The sequence below is a fragment of the Eublepharis macularius genome, chromosome 18 (genome assembly GCF_028583425.1).
Source record: "Eublepharis macularius isolate TG4126 chromosome 18, MPM_Emac_v1.0, whole genome shotgun sequence".
NCBI lineage: Eukaryota > Metazoa > Chordata > Lepidosauria > Squamata > Eublepharidae > Eublepharis > Eublepharis macularius.
In genome coordinates this window covers 3,510,309-3,529,846 of record NC_072807.1, presented here as the reverse complement: position 1 = coordinate 3,529,846, position 19,538 = coordinate 3,510,309, and the positions used below count along the sequence as shown (strand labels likewise).

Below are 19,538 nucleotides of genomic sequence, written 5' to 3'. Positions count from 1 at the left end.
TTGAATTTATGTAGAAAGTACCACTGAAACATACGGGCTAGCAGTTATGTGGAAAGCGCCACTGAGGGGAAATGGTCACAAACCAGAGGAGGCAATTTTAGTCAAGTGTTTTATTTTGGCACGTCTGGATATAGGATCACAGAACGTGCTTGCCCACTTTACATGCCAGCATTATTAAGTGACGTTACACTGGCTTGCCTAATTCATAAGGTTCCATCAGTTTCCTTTGCAAAACATGAAAAGCGTAGCTTGAAAATGTGATTAGAGTCAAAAGAAGGCACTTGGCACTGTGAGTGTCAGTTGCAGGTGTTATTCAATAAGCCTGTTGTAGGAATGACTTGATGTAACTGCAACTTTGTTAAAAAAATTATTTCTCATATTATTCTGTAGCCTCTCCTAGATAACATTTCATGGCCTTTTTTCATTTCCCCTCATGCAGTCCGGAAAGAATAAAGCAGTTATTGCGCTGGGAGACCAAATTAGCGCAGAACAGGTAATGTCAGCCGAGACCTTTAGGGTATCATTCAAAAGCCGCTCCCTCCCCTGAAGGCCACGGAGGGAAAGCCTGGGGAGAAGCCGGTGGACTTTGAGCCAGGGGTCCGGGGCTGCCGTTTTTGCAGTGTGAATTCTAAAGTTGTCATCAGTCTTACAGCAGTCAGAAGATAAGCTTCTAGTATCTACTGCTGTACTTAAAAAAAATTAAGATATTTATCCTGTGTTTGGGTTCTTGAGGCAACTATTGGCTTTGTCACTATATTTATACAATTATTATTATTATTTATTAAATTTATAGTCCACCCTCCCCGTAAGCAGACTCAGGACAGATTACAACATACAGATAAAATACAATAAATAGAAACAATAAAATTGAAGATTTCACAAAATCCAAGTTCAGCGACATGAAACAAGCTCCACAACATAAATGTCTCGTATCCTGGGACAGGATTCCCTTCACCCATCCCTGCCACCCGTGTAAGGAGAGGAGAGGGGGTGGAGACATGAGTTGGTGTTCAGTAATCACTACTCACACGTGGGGGACAGATAATTGTGTGCACCCCCCCACACACTGATAGGAGACCGGTAGGGAGGCCGATTTCATGGATCTATATGCTGGCCTCAACCACATGCCTGGCAGAACATCTCTGTCTTGCAGGCCCACTGAAAGGACACTAGGTCTGGGCAGGCCCAAGAGTCCTCCGACAGAGAGTTCTATCAGGTTGGGTCCAGGACCGAAAATGCCCCAGCCCTGGTCAAGGCCAGTTGAGCCTCCCTGGGGCCCAGGAGGACCACAAGTAGGTGTTTTCCTGCTAATCTAAGCACTCTTCGGGGTGCCACGGGGAGAGGTGGTCCCTCAGGTATGCTGGTTCCAGTCCATTTAGGGCTTCATAGGTTAAAACCAAAACCTTGAACCTGATCCGGAACTCCAGCATCAATGTTGACATTGAAGTTCAAAAGCCTACTCATAAGGAACATTTTCCTTCAAAGAAGAAGCTAGCTACCCTTACTCCATTTCCTTCCAAAGCTTGTTTCCTTAAAAACAAAAAAAGCAAGCTACCCTTACTCTGTTGAAGCACCTGACCTTGTTCATAGTCATAGGAATCACCCCCTCTGCCAGAAATCGATGCTGAATGAATGAATGAAATCCTGGAGGTGGTGGCTGTACTCAGCCTCTCTTTGTGCCAACCAGCCAGTGAATCTTCGGACGCGCATGTCCCCCCTTTCCTGTTTCATGTGATATAATGACATCCAAATGAAGTGAAATGACAAACTGGTCTGAACTCTTGACTACAAACTAAGATTTTCTAAATTGCAGTTTACTTCTGGTTCGGCATCCTTGTCTGTGTCCAAGAGAACAAACCTCAGATGATACTTTGCCTGAATTAGACCATACAGCAAACTACAATTTGTTGAGAAAACCAAGAAGTCTTGCATTTTCATGCCATGCAAACTGAGGGAAAAAAAGATGACCAGAGTTGGGGAAAGGCCAGGAATGGGGAGAGGGGGAAATGTGTGTGACACAGGGAATTGTTTGGCTTCTGTTGAGCTACTTCAAGCTGGTTCACATCCCTTTCACATCTGTTAACCACCAGGTAGACTGGAAAAACCTGGGCTGTCAGAGTGCAAACCTTGTAAGTCCTGTGCCCATTTCAGGTCATTAAGACAATGCACCAGAAAGATGGATGTCGTGGGGCTTTCCTCTGTTCTTTCAAAAGAGCAGCTACTTTTCTACTAGAACATAAGAACATAAGCAAAGCCATGTTGGATCAGGCCAGTGGCCCATCCAGTCCAACATTCTGTCACACACACTGGCTAGAAATCCAGTGCCATCTAAAGGACTGTCAGTGAGGCCAGGACACCAGAAGCCCTCCCACTGCCTTCCTTCCAGCACCAAGACAACAGAGCACCACCTCCCCACAAAGAGAATACCATCTATCTCCTGTGGCTAATAGCCACTGATGGACCTCTGCTCCATATATTTGTCCAGTCCCCTCTTGAAGCTGGCAATGCTTGTAGCTGCCACCACCTCCTGTGGCAACGAATTCCATGTGTTTATCACCCTTTGTGTAAAGTAGTATTTTCTTCTATCTGTTCTAACCCGACTGCTCAATAATTTCATAGAGTGCCCACAAGTTCTTGTATTGTGAGAAAGGGAGAAAAACACATCTTTCTCTACCTTCTCTAACCCGTGCATTATCTTGTAAACCTCTATCATGTCTCCCCTCAGTCATCTTTTCTCCAGGCTAAAGAGCCCCAAGCGCCTCAATCTTTCCTCATAGGGAAAGTGTTCCAACCCTTTAATCATTTTAGTTGCCCTTCTCTGTACTTTTTCCAGTGCTATGATATCTTTTTTAAGGTGTGGCGACCAGAACTGTCTGATTTGTTTTCAAATGATACCGGCTGATTTGTTTTCAATCCCTTTCCTAATAACCCCTAGCATAGCATTAGCTTTTTTTATGGCAGTCGCACACTGTGCTGACATTTTTAGTGAGTTATCTATCATGACTCCAAGATCTCTCTCTTGGTCAGTCTCCGCCAGTTCAGACCCCATCAACTTGTATTTATATTTTGGATTTTTGGTTCCAATGTGCATTACTTTGCACTTGGCTACATTGAACCTCATTTGCCACATGGATGCCCACTCTTCTAGCCTCGACAGATCCCTTTGGAGTGCCTCACAATCCTCTCTGGCTTTCACCACCCTGAACAATTTCGTGTCATCTGCAAATTTAGCCACTTCACTGCTTAATCCCAATTCCAAATCATTAATAAACAAGTTAAAAAGCATTGGACCCAATACCGACCCCTGTGGCACCCCACTGCTCACCACCCTCCACTGTGAGAAGTGCCCGTTTATACTCACTCTCTGTTTCCTATTAATTAGCCAGTTTTCGATCCACAAGAGGACTTGGCCCTTTATCCCATAGCTACTGAGCTTACTTAGGAGCCTTTGATGAGGAACTTTGTCAAAAGCTTTCTGGAAGTCAAGATAAACAATATCTATCGGGTCTCCCTTGTCCACTTGTTTGTTCACTCCCTCAAAGAACTCTAACAGATTGGTGAGACAAGATCTTCCCTTACAGAACCCATGCTGAGTTTTCCTCATCAGCTTTTGGTCATCAATGTGCCCACTAATTTTATTTTTGATAATAGTTTCCACCAACTTACCCGGTATTGACGTCAGGCTGACTGGCCTGTAATTTCCCGGATCTCCCCTGGAACCTTTTTTAAAGATGGGGACAACATTAGCTACCTTCCAGTCCTCAGGAACAGATGCAGAGTTTAATGACAGATTACATATTTTTGTGAGGAGATCTACAAGTTCACACTTGAGTTCTTTCAGAACTCTTAGATGTATGCCATCTGGGCCCGGTGATTTATCAGTTTCAGGTGCATCTTGTCAGGTGCTCAGTATCACCTGTCATATTCAATACCCCCCTGCAACTGAAGCTGATGCTGTTGGGGTGTTTCTGTTATTTGAACCCGGGGTAAGAAACTGAAAACGAAAGTTGTTTATTCTGTTGTAATCTCTCCCAAACCTGTAATCTCTCCTAAACCTGGGAGCCTACTTGACCTTGAGCAGTCCATGAATCACACAGCCTGTTTTCCTGAATGCAGAGGTAGAGAACCGTTAGGAGAAGGGGGGATTAGGAGTAGCCTTGAGGGACCTCTATCTGCGCGATACTTATCAGTAGTCACCAGTCCTAGCAAAGGTGGCATAAGTGTATGATACTGGCATCTTATCAATAAAGAACTTTTGTTCATGAAGTGAAGTCTCTTGAGAGTTGCCTGGCATCCTTACACCTCTTCCCATGTGGTGCGAGGAAATGCATTCAGAACTGATAGAAAAAGCCACATTTGCATATGCATGAGGAGCCCATGTGCCTCACAAAGAGGTTTGTGGCACCCCATCTAAAAAGGTGCATCTGGGAAACGTGCAGAAAAGAATAACATTTTTGCAGCTCCCTACAAAAAACAGTTTAATAATAATAGTAACAACAATAACAACTGCACTTATATACCGCTTTTCTAGACAGATTAGTGCCTGCCTCACCTAGAGCAGTGAACAAATTAGTGTTGTTATTATTATCCCCACAATGCAGCTGGGGGCTGGGACTGAGAGGAGTGGCTTACCCAAGGCCACCTACTGAACTCATGGCAAAAGTGGGATTCGAACCAGTAAAGTGCTGATTCACAGCCGAACCACTTAACCACTGTGTTGCAGCAGCTTTCAAAGTTTAAAAGATTAAAGCTTGTTAGTTTACAGGAAAAAATGTGGGGAGGGGGGAGGTCAGGAAGGATACAATCGTTTATACAGTTGTGCATGCTGTGGGAGAAGTGGAAAGAGAGCTTCCCAGGATCGCCCGAAGAAATCAATTGCTTAGGAGAGCTGAAGGCTGTGCTTCTTTTCTCTGAGCAAAATGAACTTTTATAGAAATCTCTGCCTGAAGATGATGTAGTGATAGCCATGAATGAAGATGACATTAAAAAGGGGTTGGAGAATTCCATCGACATGTATTCGCCATGAGGTCTCAGCGGAATTGCTGCATTCAGTCTCCCTCTGCATACCAACGGAGGGGGACACCTTGGCCTCTGTGACTTGCATGTAGTTCTTCCAGGGACCATCTTTGGGGTCATGTAGAAACAGGTTACTGGACTAGATGTATCTTGATCAGATCAACTAGGGTTCCTCTTGTGTTCTTAAGAAAGCAAGTTCCAGTTGTACTATGCAGACATTAACATCATCTCTCAGTGGGAAAGAGCAAGAGTCCAGTAGCACCCATAAGACTAACAAAATTTGTGGTAGGGCATGAGCTTTCATGAGTCACAGCTCACTTCTTCAGATACACTGTACTGAGCTGTGACTCACGAAAGCTCATGCCCTACCACAAATTTTGTTAGTCTTATAGGTGCTACTGGACTCTTGCTCTTTTCCACGGCTACAGAAAGACTAACATCTTGATCATCATGTCAGTTTTCTTCATCATTTTGACACTGTTGAGAAAATATGAGCATTTTCTAGTAATGGCATCCATAACTTTGATCATCTATTTTTTTCATTTTAAACATTCTAAAGGTATACATGGATGATTTATAGTTTCTGGATAGGTAGATAAAAAAAACATGAAATCATTGAGGTGTTACAGATTTTTCTTCTTTTCCTTTGAAAACATTTTAGACAGGAAGTTGAGGATGGAAAGAAGTGTTTCATGCACTTGAGGAACAAAGACATCCCCCCTTATTTCAGATCGGAATTCGGCATCAAGTTTTTGCAAAAGGAGGTAATTGGGTGAATACTGAGGCAGCACAAGAACTCAATGAAACGAGGCCATTTTGCAGCCGGTTCCTACAGCTGTTCTTAGTGTTGGAGCTCACAGGATTGATTGTAAAGGGCCTGATTCTGAGCCAGGGACACACATCTAGGTGGGGCCCAGAGGGAGTAGGACTCAGGGCAACCCTACTGTATGCTAACAGCAGGATTTTGTTTTCTGTGAATTGTAGATACCATTGGGTCGCTTTTAGATCTTTAGGTTTCTTCCTGAGGTCCAAATGTACCAAAGATAAAGATTTGGAGGAGAACTGATGGATAACTAGGTTTATATAAGTATATTGTCTGGGCATTTTAAGTGAGAATTAGGGTTACAATCTTGCAGGCCCCAACAGGCATGCACATCTAGTTAGATCATTTTCTTGTGTTCTCTGACTCTTTCCGTATGTGATGGTGGAGAGTGCTGTAAAGTCATAGCTGACTTATGGTGACCTCTGGCAGGGTTTTCATGGCAAGAGACTACCAGAGGTGGTTTCCCATTGCCTGCCTCTGCAACCCTAGTCTTCCTTGGAGGTCTCCCGTCCAATTTCCAACTAAGGCAGCCCCTGCTTAGCTTCTGAGATCTGACAAGATCAGACTCAGGTCAGGGTCTTTCCATATGTATCTTCCATAAAATCATACTCTCTTACCAAATTATCAATTCCAAAAATCCAGGTTGGCTAATTTTAGAGATGCTTCCATTCTTCCTTTGTAACAAAAGCATTACCATAATATTTTTCTCATTTTTTCTTTCAGTTTTCCAATGTTGAACAACTTTCAAAAATGCTCCCTCCGTTTCCAATAAAAGCAAAGAAGGAATGTTTGTTAGAAACAATTACAAATTCCTGTGAAACTAGAAATACTGGAAGTAGCTCGGGTAATACTGCTATACAAAAAAACCTGAATTGAATGGATCCACATTTTACCTTTACTGGCAGCGTGGTTGGATCAATCTTTTCTATCTCAAAGCCTTGCTTCTGTTTGCACTGCACCCTTCCCAGTTGTGGGGGCTGACCTCCGCCGCACAGTGTATTCCCCCCACACTAGATGTAGGGTTGCCAGCCTCCACATGGTGGCTGGAGATCTCCCCGAATTACAACTGATCTCCAGGCCATGGAGATTGCTTCCCCCGGAGCAAATGGCTGCTTTGGAAGGTGAAAATTATGGCATTGTACCCCACTGAGGTCCCTCCCCTCCCTAAACCCCTCCCTCTCCGGGCTCCACCCCCAAAATCATCAGGAATTTCCCAGCCTGGACCTGGCCACACTAGCTAGATGTCTCTTCTCCTACAAGGCCAGTGTCTTTCAATGAGCTGGAAAGTGCCTAGCACCAGAGGAAGGTGCCCCTCATCAGAGAATCACTCCTCAACTGATAACAATGGCTTGCAACAACTATTGCTATTGCAGTTTATCAGGCCACGTGTGGTTTCCACTGGAAATCCTCCATTACTTTAGATGCAGGGAGGCGATAGACTGACCACTGAGAATGGAAATTCATGGAAAGTTCAACTGTTCCTTTCTCCAGTGGTTCTGGGGTGAAGTAGTCTTTTCTTTTGGGTAGGGAAATCAACCACACAACTTGGATGTAGCTCAGTGGAGAACTCACTGGCTGAATGCTGCATTAGCTGAAAAGAAATCACAGCCATGTGTTCACCCATTGGCCCCACCCCTCATGATCACCAAGTGGTCTACATGGGGTGAATGTGATCAGCAATGTTCCCAAACCAGCGTCACTGATCACAGGATGAGGGATGTACATGGGCATTTCATCTGCACAGATAGACTACTCAGGGTCTATCTGTGCCCTGTGTAGACCACTCAGCAATCGCATGAAAGTGTGGGGACAGGGACAGCAAGCTTAGGCCCACTTTTCCTCCCTGTGCAGTGAGTGAACACATGGGTGAGACATTTGCAAATAGGGTTGTCAGAGTGTCTGTAAAAATACTGGACACAGTGGAGGGGGGGGCCACACACACTCCCGGCCCCCAGATGACGATGTCAGTTCCAGAAGTGATGTCATCATGTCACTTGCAGCTATCAATGGAGCTCTTCTTCCCTGCTCTATATGCAGGGACTGCAGCGGTGCGTACTGAGCCCGCACCAAGCCGTGTGGTTTTCTCTCTCATGCTGCAGACATCCAGAGCCAGGTTCCCTGGTTAGGAAGTCTCCATTTGCCTCAGCAGGACTTCTTTGGAACCAAGCCCTCTACATTTCCTTCCCCAGCAACAGTGCATCGGATTGGGCTGAACTCAAGACTTGTTCAGGGAACCCCCATCCGCCGCCCTTTTGGGGTGACAAGGACAAAGCTGGCCTTGCCTGCCAACAAAGGATGAAGAAGAAAGAAAGCGGGGGCAGAAGCCTCCTCCCCCTCATGTCTTGCCTTCTCAGGAAGGCCTCCCTCATTCCCTCCTCATCAGCCTGCCCAGCCAGGCTGCTGCAGCTCCCCCGACTTATTCTTGGGTTGTCCTTCCAGGGGTGCCTTTCCCCCTCTGACTCTGGGCCACAGTGAGCCTGCTCTCTCCTTCCGCTGCCTAGGCCTGGCACTGGCTAAGGAGGCAGCATTTGTCTCATCTCCAGTGCCAGGCCCAGGTGAGGCAAGGAGAGAGTAAGCAAAGGGCTGGCCTGGCCAGTCAGGCCTCTGCAGCCTGGCCATAGAGGGGGGAAGGCACCCTTGGAGGCAGAGCCGCCAGGTGTCTAGTATTTTCACTCTGTTTCTCCTAGACAATCAAAGAAATACCAGACTGTCCGGGTGAAAACCGGCCACCTGGCACCTCTATCTGTAAAGGACTACTGCATCTATGTGTCAGCGTCTTCTAGACACGTGGATGGATTTCTAGGTAGCAAACTTACATACAGGCTCTACCGAAGGCCAGCTCCTATAGGCTTCTATAAAGGTGGACTGGGAGACCAAAACCACCCTGGAGAAGGGCCCTCCCACTACCCAATTAAGTGAGGAAGGAAGGGGAGGGTGAAAGCGGGGGCTGCTGTCTTGTGGCAGCAGCTGCTGCATGCCCCTCCCCGTGTGAAGCCAGGGCCACTGGCAGCTAAGCTCATCTGTTCTTCCTATGTGAAGCCAGGGCCACTGGCAGCTAAGCCCACTTTCTGCACATGAAGCAGGGGCTGCTGGATCGCCCCGAGCCATTACGTGTGGACCTAGCAAAAGAGGACTGGAATCCCCAGGCCCATTGGGCCTTTTCACAGTGGACATTGTCGCCATCTTGTTCCCATTTCCTTCATAAATGGGCTGTAATCCCATCTGGAGGATTTGAACCTCAGGTCTGATATGACCCCTAAAACAGTGCCTCATGCCCCTAACTACACTTAAGATGGAGACTCGGACCAAGGACTGAAAACAACTACATTCCCTGACATCTGACTCTAAAGTAGTATCCCTTGTCTCATTGTCACTGAAATTATCAGAAAGATCTCTATGTAGAGTTGCATACCACTGCTTTATCAAAATAAGTTATTATCTTTCTCCAGGAATCCAAAGCTGCTCACTCTCAAAAGAACGTTCTGATGATTTGTTTAATCTCTCCTGGTGTTCTTCAGTCCATGCTGAAATCTATCCAGATCCTCCATCAATAGGTGAAGTGTTACATTTTAGATTATAGTGTATATTTTATGTATGTATGTTTGGAAAATGAAGTAAAATACCAAATCATTAAAAAATGTACAGCGCTCAGCAGGGTGGTTGGAAAAGTCAGGTATATGTCAAGATTGCTTTTTGCAGTGTCTTTATCAATAGGCACATGCATATCTGTAGAAGAGGAGGGGGTGCAGGTGACCTGAAGGAACTGAAAGCTACAGAAAAGTTCACATGCTCTGACTTTAAAGCAGAACTGAGGAAGAGCAGAGCCTGCTGTACAGTGAAATTGTAGAATAAAGAAAAAGAAAAGTGGAAGTAAGATGCCACTGCTGTATCTGCAGGCAGAGTAATAGAGTAGCAGCCTTTGTTAAGTCCAGGATCCCGGGACCTGAAACCAGGGCTTTTTTTGAGCCAGAACGCCCCGGAACAGCGTTCCGGCACCTCTATAAAATGCCCATGAGGCTGGTGTCACATGGGTATTTTTTAATGGCCTGTTTGGGCCATTTGGGGAAGGTTGGGCCTAGATCAGGCCTGAAATGGCCCGAATCAGACCACTGCTGGGTGGGGGGAGGGTTCCCCCACCCAGTAGCAGCCCATTCTAGGCCATTTTGGCCCTGATTGGGGCTGTTTCAGGGGCGTTTTGGCTATTTTGGGGCCCATTTAGGACCCAAAACAGCCCAGATTGGGGCCGAAGGCCAAGATCGGGCCGCTGCCGGGCAGGGGAGGGTTCCCCAGGAAAAAAAGCCCTGCCTGAAACACTGTCTCCGAGTTCACTGCTGCTGTTTCTCAGGATCAAAGCAGAGACACAGGAGATCTGTGATTGGCAGCTGAAGCTGCCCCAGAGCCAGCACATTAGCTACCATCCATCTGCAAAGCAGACATTCTTGCTGCCGCTGTATCTAGTCAGACCCTTCAGTGAGCCTCACTGGCAGGTAAACTCTCCCTGGAAGAAGCTAAAAGCATACAGAAGCTGGCAGCAACCATTTGTTGCATAAAAGAGTTTTCTTATTATGGAACCCGAAGAAAATCAATCACAATGGACGTTTCAGGTAGGTGGCCATGTTAGTCTGCAATAGAACAACAAGATTCAAGTCCAGTAGCACCTTGGAGACCAACAAGATTTCCAGGGCATAAGCTGCCAAGTGTCAAAGCTGCCTTCATCAGTTTTGGCATCTGACAAAGGGAGCTTTGACTCTCAAAAGTTTATAAACTGGCTATCTAGTTGTTTTTAAGGTGCTGCTGGTCTTGAATCTTGCTCAACAACAGTGAAGAGTCCAACATTCCTTGCTTTTCCTTGGCTCCTGCTCTTTGCTTGAACAACAACTGTAGAACCGGCCTTCTACAGAAATCACAACTCTTTTATTGCTCAGCAGATCAAGGTGACAATTTATTGGCATGCCTCTTCAAGCCCAAACTCCGGTCTCTGATGCTGAATGCTGCAGGATTCCCAAGAAAAGATAAGGTGAAATTGCCCTCCTGCATACAGAGGAGCAAGCCAGAAGCTATATACAGAAATAAGGTAAACCAACTTCCGACTCACACATCTGAACACAACAATTAAGGAATCTGTGTTCCTGCAAATTATCCTATTTTTCATTATTCTAAAAACCCGTTTTTTGTACTTAAAAAGGCTGTGATGGTTGAAGGTGGCACGAAGTAGTTGCCCATAGGACATCTGCTCATTCAGATCTATTTCCTCACATTTTGCAAGATGCTTTAGTTAGTACTTCAAAAATCCTGAAAATTATTATGGCATTGGGACCAAAAACTGAATACTTAAAAATGAGTTTCTGCCTCTAGTCTTACGTGTGTCATCCAGAAGCATATTGAACGTGTTAAAGTATCTACAGATTGTGATGTGAATGCTTAGAAGCAGCAGTTGAAGAAGTTCCCTATGGCTGATTTTCATTGGCTGGTTCAGTGAGTGATACCTGGGGTGAGTTTCCAGTCCTAGACTGCCCTTATCAAGCCACGGTTTTTTGCAGTTTTATGATCAGCAAAGACATTTCCCCCCACAAAGTCTTGCTTCCCTAAGTTCTTATGATGGCAGTAAATTCCCTTTCAAGAGGTTATATGTTTAAGTTCAGATTTCAAGACTGCAAGAAATTATTTGAAATTTCAATCAAAACCGAAATTAAATTATCAACTTTATCCTGCTTTCAGGTCAAGCATACAAGTTTTCTTTGGCCCTTCTAATGACTCTCTCTTACGTACAAAGATCAGTGATCCCGTGTCTGGAAAAGTCAACACGTGTTCCGTAGCCAGAGGAGCTAAACCACTGCCCAGTTTCCTTCTCATCCCACCAAAGGTGGCATTTGGGGTTCTTAAGGAAGGCTGCACTTACGTCGCCACGGTGGTCCTGAAAAACATTGGAGTGGATTACTGCAGGTTTGATTCAGTTATCAGTAAGTGGGATTGATAGATATCTAGTTGGTGCGAGCAGAAGGCCTGGGTGGGGAAGGGGAGCTGTATTTTGCTTTGGTGCCGAGTTGGTCTGTGGCAGATAATTCCTTGCTATGTCACATTTGCAGAGTAGTTCCCCCCCTCACAGCATCTACTCAGTATCAGGACCAGAACTTGACTGCTAAAAAGGGAGCTGTACAGAACCAAGCTAGATCCGTGCCTCTACAAAGCAAGTCTAATACAGCTGGAAAAATTATCAGCATCACATATTGAGCCTGAGCTGGTGTCACTATCTGAATAAGATGCTTTTCAGATACGCTGTGATGATCTGAGGTGTAGGGAAGGTGCAGGGAAGAGAGTGAGAAAAAGCCTTGGGGGAGGGAGGAGAGACTTGGTTGCCACCTGCAGGGATTTGGCGCAGGGACTCACAGTCTGAGCTATTGCAAAAAAGAAACTTCTAGAGGAAAGGTAAGACAGGATTGCACTTACCTGTAACTGTGGTTCATTGAGTGGTCTTCTGTGCCGACACACATTTCCTCCCTCCTGAGGGACTGCACAGAATCCACGAAGGTGAACCCTTCCCTTCTTTTCTTGAGGTAGCAGTACTTACAGGTTTCAAGGGTACAGTATGTAGAGACAAAAGTTTAAAGTAAAGGTGGATTTTGGAATATGAACAGTCCAAACTGGGAAATTTTAAGCAAAATGTGAAGGCAAAGAGAAAGAGAAATAAAAGCAGAACCAAGTTCACACTAATATTGGAGGTGGGCACATGTGGTGGTAGAAAGAGCAGAAAGAAGCAAAGCATAGCAGGCTCCAGTCCTGGAGGATGTCTGTATGTAGCCGAAGGGCCTCTGTTCATCTAAAGAAAAATAAGTCCTAAAATAAATGAACCATCCAGGAAATAAGGAGCTGATAATAATTTGAACAGTAGCTGAGGATTTAACTTTCCTCCCGTGTCCCACTCTCCTATCCTCTCAGCCCTGATAGGTGCTGCTGACAGATGGACTCTTCTGCTCTTTCTTGGCAGGTTTCGGGTGAAACCACCACCACCCTCTACGGGACTGCATGTGACCTACATCCCAGGACCAGTAAGTCACAGAGAGCTTGGCTAGGCTGAGATTCACCAGACAGGGTCCCAGTGTTCCAAGACGTTGCCCAGGAGAAGGCTCCAGTATTTAATAACAACAACTACACTTACATACCACTCTTCTAGACAGATTAGTGCCCCACCCAGAGCAGTGAACAAGTTAAGTGTTATTATTATCCCCACAATGCAGTTGGGGAACTGGGGCTGAGAGGAGTGGCTTACCCAAGGCCACCTACTGAGCTCATGGTAGTGGTGTGATTTAAACCAGTTGAGTGCTGATTTGCAGCCGAACCGCTTAACCACTGTGCTACAGCACATTATCTACATTAGTAGAAGCAGCTCAGAACTGAATTCAGTGACTTGGATCCCAAGTGGAATTTCCCTGGGCACAAGGAGGAGGGGTTGGGTTGCCCTCCATCTGCGAGTAACCCCAGGAGCTTTGGGGGGAGAGGCATAGTGATGCACTTCCGGTTACCTAGCCGGAAGAGATGCCATGGCAACGCTCTAAGAATTTTCTGACTCTGTGGTTTTTACTCCATTTGAGAAATTCCTAGAGACGGAAATCACTCTTCAAGGAAAGGCTCTTTAAACTGGGGAAATGTGCCTCTAACAGAACTGTTCTGTAGGACGCAGTCCCTACCGATGGAATGTGCAAATACAGGAGGACAATTTGGGTGCCCCCTTGCCCCACCCTCAGATTTGACACCTTCTGCTCTATGTGTTCTGCCAAGCCGCCTCCTCCATCATTTCCCCCAATAGATTCTGTGCCTCCACCCACTTAGTGCAGCTGCTCCACTTTAGCAGGGGTTGGCCAAGGGCACAGTGAGCTTCAGCAAGGAGGTCAACCGACGATGGTCAACAGGCAATTCCTTGGATAATAGCAACAAATACCACCAGCAGCCAGGTCAGGGTTTTTTAGCTGTAATTTTGTTTGGCAATGGCCCTGTGTAGTTTTATCCCCCTGGGAATAAAATCAAGTAATTGTGCATTTTTAAGGAAATCCACATATTGACCAATTTAACACTGAACATCTCCAGAGGCCGTTGTGGTGTTTTCACTTTTTAAAAAGGGGGAGGTTGGCAACAGCCTCAAGGACAAAGTGGGCAGAGCCTCCAAGCACACTGCAGGCACACGTAGTGGCTGCTCATCCCAGGGCAGTAATACAACCCTTGCCACAGCACAACACACACACATCACATAAGGAGAGGGTATATACATGAAAAAGACACAAAGCAGATGGGAGGAAATCCTGAGCACCGGCGAGCTCAAGCCCCACCCACAATCATTCTTCCATCACTTTTAAGGAGAACTTTAAGAACATCTGGGGGGGTGTCCAATGTTTTTTAAATGGGAGCTGCTCCTCCCATCTTTCCTAGGTGGCTGCCGGACTGCAGACAAACCTGGACATCACGATTTACGCCATGGCCATTGGGCTGGAAGGGGCGCAGGGCATGAGTGAGGTTTGCCAGCGGATTGAGATTCACACAGAGACAGAAACTCTCTTCTTGCCTGTGGAGGCAAATATCCTTTTGAGGTCTGGCGGACTCTGTCTCTCTTTCTCGCCCTCCCTCTCTCTCAAACCCCCCCCCCACCTTCCATGAACATGCAGGATGAAATGCAGCTCTTCAGTTTCTGGGACGTGTCGAGCTGACCCTGCGTCTCACTGATCCAGGAACTTCCTCAGTCCTTAACTAGGCGCAGCTGCAAGTAGCTGATTACATGCCGGCAAGTTGCCACTCGCCTACCTGATCCCCAAACAATTTCAACCTTAAGCGAAAGCATTTGAGGCTTTTTATTTCAGGGGAAAAAATGACTAAATGAGGACAGCAAAGAGGCAAATATAAGTAACGTCTTCAAACCAAACATAATTGACATGGAATTCACTGCCCCAAGGCGAGATGAGGGCCACTGGCTTAAATGGCATTAAAAGGGGGAGAAGGCAGCTTCACAAAGGGATAGATCTACCATTGGCTGGTAGCCAGAACGCCTACCTGGCACCTCTTCATTTAAAGGCAACGCAGAGCTGAGCATCACCTGTGGCGTGTGTTGGGGGGAGGGTACATTCAACAGGGAACGGTTGCTGATTTGTGTCCAGAAGCATTTGTTGGGCCGTGCTTGACAGGGCAGCCATGGTGAGATGGATCTTGGGTCTGCTTCAGTAGAGCTCTTACCATGTTATTTACTAAAATACTCCTTTAAAAAAAACAAATGGGGGAGACATTTTTTTCCCATTCCCAGTACTAAATGCTGGCCTGATCTGAAAGTTTCTCTTTCCGAAAGAACTGTGAAAAGAACTTCACATGAAAAGCACACAGGGCTGCCACCAAAAATATGAGCTCAGGCTGAATTTTCCTTCCTCTTTGGCAGAAAGCACTAACAGGCAGAGCTCCTGGCAACTCCAGTCAAAATATCTAAGGTAGCAGCTGTTGACTAAGCCATATGATCCTGCCTATGGACTTTCTTACACTGGTGCAACTGATCATGAGTGTATTGTCGAAGGCTTTCATGGCTGGAGAATGATGGTTGTTGTGGATTTTCCAGGCTGTATAGCCGTGGTCTTGGCATTGTAGTTCCTGTCAGGCTATGGCATCCCAGTTGGCTAGAGTCTGCCTTCCTCCCTTCTGCAAGAAGACAAGGTCTTTTGATTTCAAAAGGTTTTATTAGAAAGACAGCATTCAGGCCCAGGTGTCCATGTTCCAGGACCAAGCAGATCCTGGCTAAGCAAAGCTTTGTTAGGAATGAGTTACAAAATGAAAGTTGTTACACTTCAAAGTCTCAGATCCCAGCCTCCCCCCAGAGTTCACATAGCAGGCAGCTTCTCTGTGGGAACGCTGGTTCATCAAGGTCGTCTCAGAAAGTAACAGATAAGACACAGCATCCTCTCCCATGGAAATGTACTTGCAGGGACCTAGAGGGGAGAGAGACTAAACAACTACAGAAATTAATATGGCTTTACACAGGCTACATTTCCCCAGCATGGCAGATCCTGACAGTTCCTGATGTTTCACCAGCAGCTGTGACTGGCATCTTCAGAGGTGTAGCACCAAAAGACAGAGATCTCTGAAGATGCCAATCACAGCTGCTGGCGAAACGTCAGGAACTACAATGCCTATACAAACGGCTATACAGCCCGGAAAACCCACGACCACCGATCATGAGTGTGATCATAAGAGAAGAGCTGTATGGCAGGCAAGGGCGTAGGCCAAAGCAGATCACAGAATGCTGGGCAGGAACAAGATGCCAAGTTACTTCCATCGTTGCTCAGGAAGCAGCAGCTACAGCGCTTTCATGTATCTAATTTCCTGCTTGGTCCCAGATTGTGGATCAAAAATCCGCCCCTGGGGCCATAAGCCAATAATGGAAATGTTTCCCAAGTTAGCAGAAAATTTCAAACTGTTTGATTAAAAATTGGGGCGAGGGCTAACACTACCCCCAAATATTACAAAAATTGCTAACAGATCTGGTGAAACTAACATGCAAGATCAGGGTTGGCATTATGGGGCTGCCTAGTAATTCCCATCAAATAGCCCCCATGCCTTTCAAAACAAAATACACAAGAAACCACAATATTGGGAGGGGAGGGGGAGGCAAAAATGAAAAATGCACAAGTGGAGGCGAGAGAAAAAAGTGCAGGGAGAGAGAGGCCAGAGTGTCTGAGAGGATTGTGGGGTGGGGGGAGCTCACAGAGGCTGAAAGCAGGATGGGGGAAGGTGGAAGTGGCCGCTGAGGTGGTGGGAACAGAAAGGAGAAATGTTAGGTGGGAGGGAGGGAACAAAGCAGGGGAGAGGGATGAGAGCCACAGCAAATGAAGAAAACCGGAGGAGTGTGAACAGTGGCAGGCAGAGGGAATGAAATTTCCATCCTCCTGAGACAGCTTTAATAGACACTGAGATCAGGCTTTTCATCATCCCTCTATCATCTCTTGAGAATATAATGTGGAGAGTTTTCCCCTTGGCACAATCCCAATTTATATCCCACCAGTGGTTAGGGCTTTTTGTTTTTTTGGAAGAGGAGGTTATCTTGATATGGGTTCTCCTCCTGTTGACTCCCTGGGCAGGTCTATCAAGATTAGGCAGAGGTGTCCCATTAGGCAGAAGTAGAGCCTTGGATTTTCAGGCGGGTCCTGGATTTTCAACTTATCTCTAGATTATGGAGGTCAGTTCCCCTTGAGAAAATGACTGCTTTAGAGAGTGGACATTATGGCATCATGTCCCGTGGAGGCCCCTCCTCTCTGCAGATCTACCACCAAGAACTCTAGGAATTTCCCATGCAGAGGCCACTTCCCTCTCTACATAGTTTCAGGTGGGCAGCAGTGTTGGTCTGCGGTCGAAGAGCAAGATCAGGGTCCACCAGCACTTTGACGACCAACTAGATTTCCAAGGCATGAGCTTTCGAGAGTCAAAGCCCCCTTCGTCTCTTGCCAACTCCATAGGTAGTTTGAGAGCTCTACTCACTTTCCCTTTTCTCAGTGCTCTTATATCACCCCAAAATGAAAGCCAGAAACTAGCAGACAGAACCATTTAACATATCACTAGTAGACTCCATTGGAGGGGCTCAGGAAAAACAACATCCATCCTTAATGTGCATTTCACCCGTCATCACAAGCAACATCTATGATGAGAGGCCACCAGGCTACCCCCAAGATGGCAAGGCAGCCTCGGTGCAGCTGATTTCAACAAGCCCTGTATCTCCCTTCAGGGTAAACCCGCCGTACAAGCTTCTTGATAAAGTAAGTCATGTGATTAACATTTCTAAACATGGATACCCTCTCTGCAGTTCAATACCACATCCTGCAAAGATAGCAACTAGGCATTGAGAAGGATAGTCCACCCATTTATACAATTACAGGAAAGCAACATCAAGTCAGGAATTTCCCCATCCAAAGTTAATATAAAAACTGGACATCAGTGTCCCCAATACTACAAATTCAGGGGGTGGGGGGCGTATTGATTCAGATACAAAACATAGGACATAAGGTTATGTTAAAAATGTCTAGTTTGACCATAAATCAGTATCTAAGACTGGAGTTCATTTCAATGTTCTTAATTGCTGCTGAGTTTCTAATTGCAGTATTTTGCAAGAATAAAAGTATCTACAATTAAAAAAATGTTTATTAAGGTGTGGGACCCTCTGATCAAGGCCAAAAATACCTTCTTAGTTTAATATAACAAACCGTTCATCTTACACAACTAACTTTACAGACAGGCAGCTACCCTGCCTCAAATTCATTGAAAAAATCTACATAGCAAAGCCACAAAAAGCCTTTGAAATACAGATCCTTCCTGGTTTCTTAAGTGGCCAAATCTTAACTATTTAAAATACTGTAGGAATAGCTCGAGTTCTATCGCATAATTGCCCACTGATTTAATTATGCCCATCTACAGAACACCACTTGCTGTGGTTACTTGTTCTTTGTTTATTGTTTAATTATTGTTTATTCATGGTGTTTATATATTATGATCCTGTTATTATTTATAAAACATTAATCAATTTAAAGTAAAACAAAAAACTTGGGCTTTAGAAGGAGAACAGTAAATAAGTAGCCATCTAACAAAGAGAAGTCCCTTCCTTCTACCTCTGTAAAGGGGTAGACGGAAATGGTAGACACATTGCCCGGTTCAGGTTGTCCTACTCTTGCTGAGCAAGAAGGTGCTGGCCCTGCCTGCAGCCTATGCGGGAGGTGCCATGGCTCATATGTGCAGGGAGAGAAGAACCACGCTTCCATTGTTCCCATCTCTGATCTGCCAAGTGCTTTCCCATATACAGGAAACCCTTTGGCATGGCTTGAATCAACTTAAAGTAGATTCAACTGCAATAGAGATACAAACTCAAGCAGCAATCAGTGATCTTGAACTTCTCACTCTTCCCCAACTTTTAGTCTTCTTGGTCTTGCTTCCCTGGTGTAAACTTATGACCCTCTTAAGTTACGTTGCTAGAACAAGAACTACACTGAAGCTCTAGGCACTTCCCTGATTTCTGACTTCGTACTCATTTTCTTTTGCAGAACAAATCATGGGGAAGTCTACAGGAGACAGCAATTCCACGACTCTCCAGTGGAAGCATTACTGAAAAGCAATATACTAGACTGAATTTAATGTAATTTTAAAACAAGTTTTAACAGAGTATTCATCCATTTCATAGCTGAAGAGGAATTTAGCCATGGACTTCTAGCAATAAAAAGTTTCCTCAGTACTGTAGGTGCCTCTGTAGGGCCCATAAAGAGGGCTGCCCTCAAGGGCACTGGAGCAAGGAAGTGAGACTAGGAGAGCCAGGAGCACTTGCAGCCTTGGCAACAGGTGTGATGGCACCACAGCCAGGCTGCAAAGCAATAAATACTCACTGGAGGAATCCTGCGTGTTCTTCAGTCTGCACAATCCCACATACAGATTCTAGGCTGGCTCTGCAAAGTTCTGTCCCAGAAACTGGTGATCACATTCTCTTCTCCTGAGAGGGGGGACTTTCCTACATATATCTCAAAGGGAAGGGCAAGCACCTTCTCACCCAGTTTTCTTCCGACCACTATGTTGTTAGTAGCTGTGTGTTGGTTTTCTTAAGATTTTTCTCCTGTCTTATCTATATGCAGTTTTAGGCCCCTTTCCTATTTTTTCTGTCGTTAAAATGCAATAGAATTTAAGTGAGCTTTGGTCCTCGCTT

General features: G+C 45.6%; 1 protein-coding gene across 1 annotated transcript in view; it reads left to right on the top strand.

The window, feature by feature from the left end:
* SPAG17 (sperm associated antigen 17) overlaps positions 1-18,984 on the top strand; it is a 149,696-nt gene extending 130,712 nt beyond the window's left edge. Inside the window, 10 exon segments of the mRNA XM_055002920.1 lie at positions 440-493; positions 5,678-5,780; positions 6,563-6,683; positions 9,289-9,393; positions 10,768-10,913; positions 11,613-11,782; positions 12,825-12,885; positions 14,261-14,418; positions 17,490-17,613; positions 18,889-18,984. Coding sequence (XP_054858895.1) covers positions 440-493; positions 5,678-5,780; positions 6,563-6,683; positions 9,289-9,393; positions 10,768-10,913; positions 11,613-11,782; positions 12,825-12,885; positions 14,261-14,418; positions 17,490-17,613; positions 18,889-18,984 — 1,138 coding nt within the window.
* The last annotated feature ends 554 nt before the right edge of the window (positions 18,985-19,538 follow it).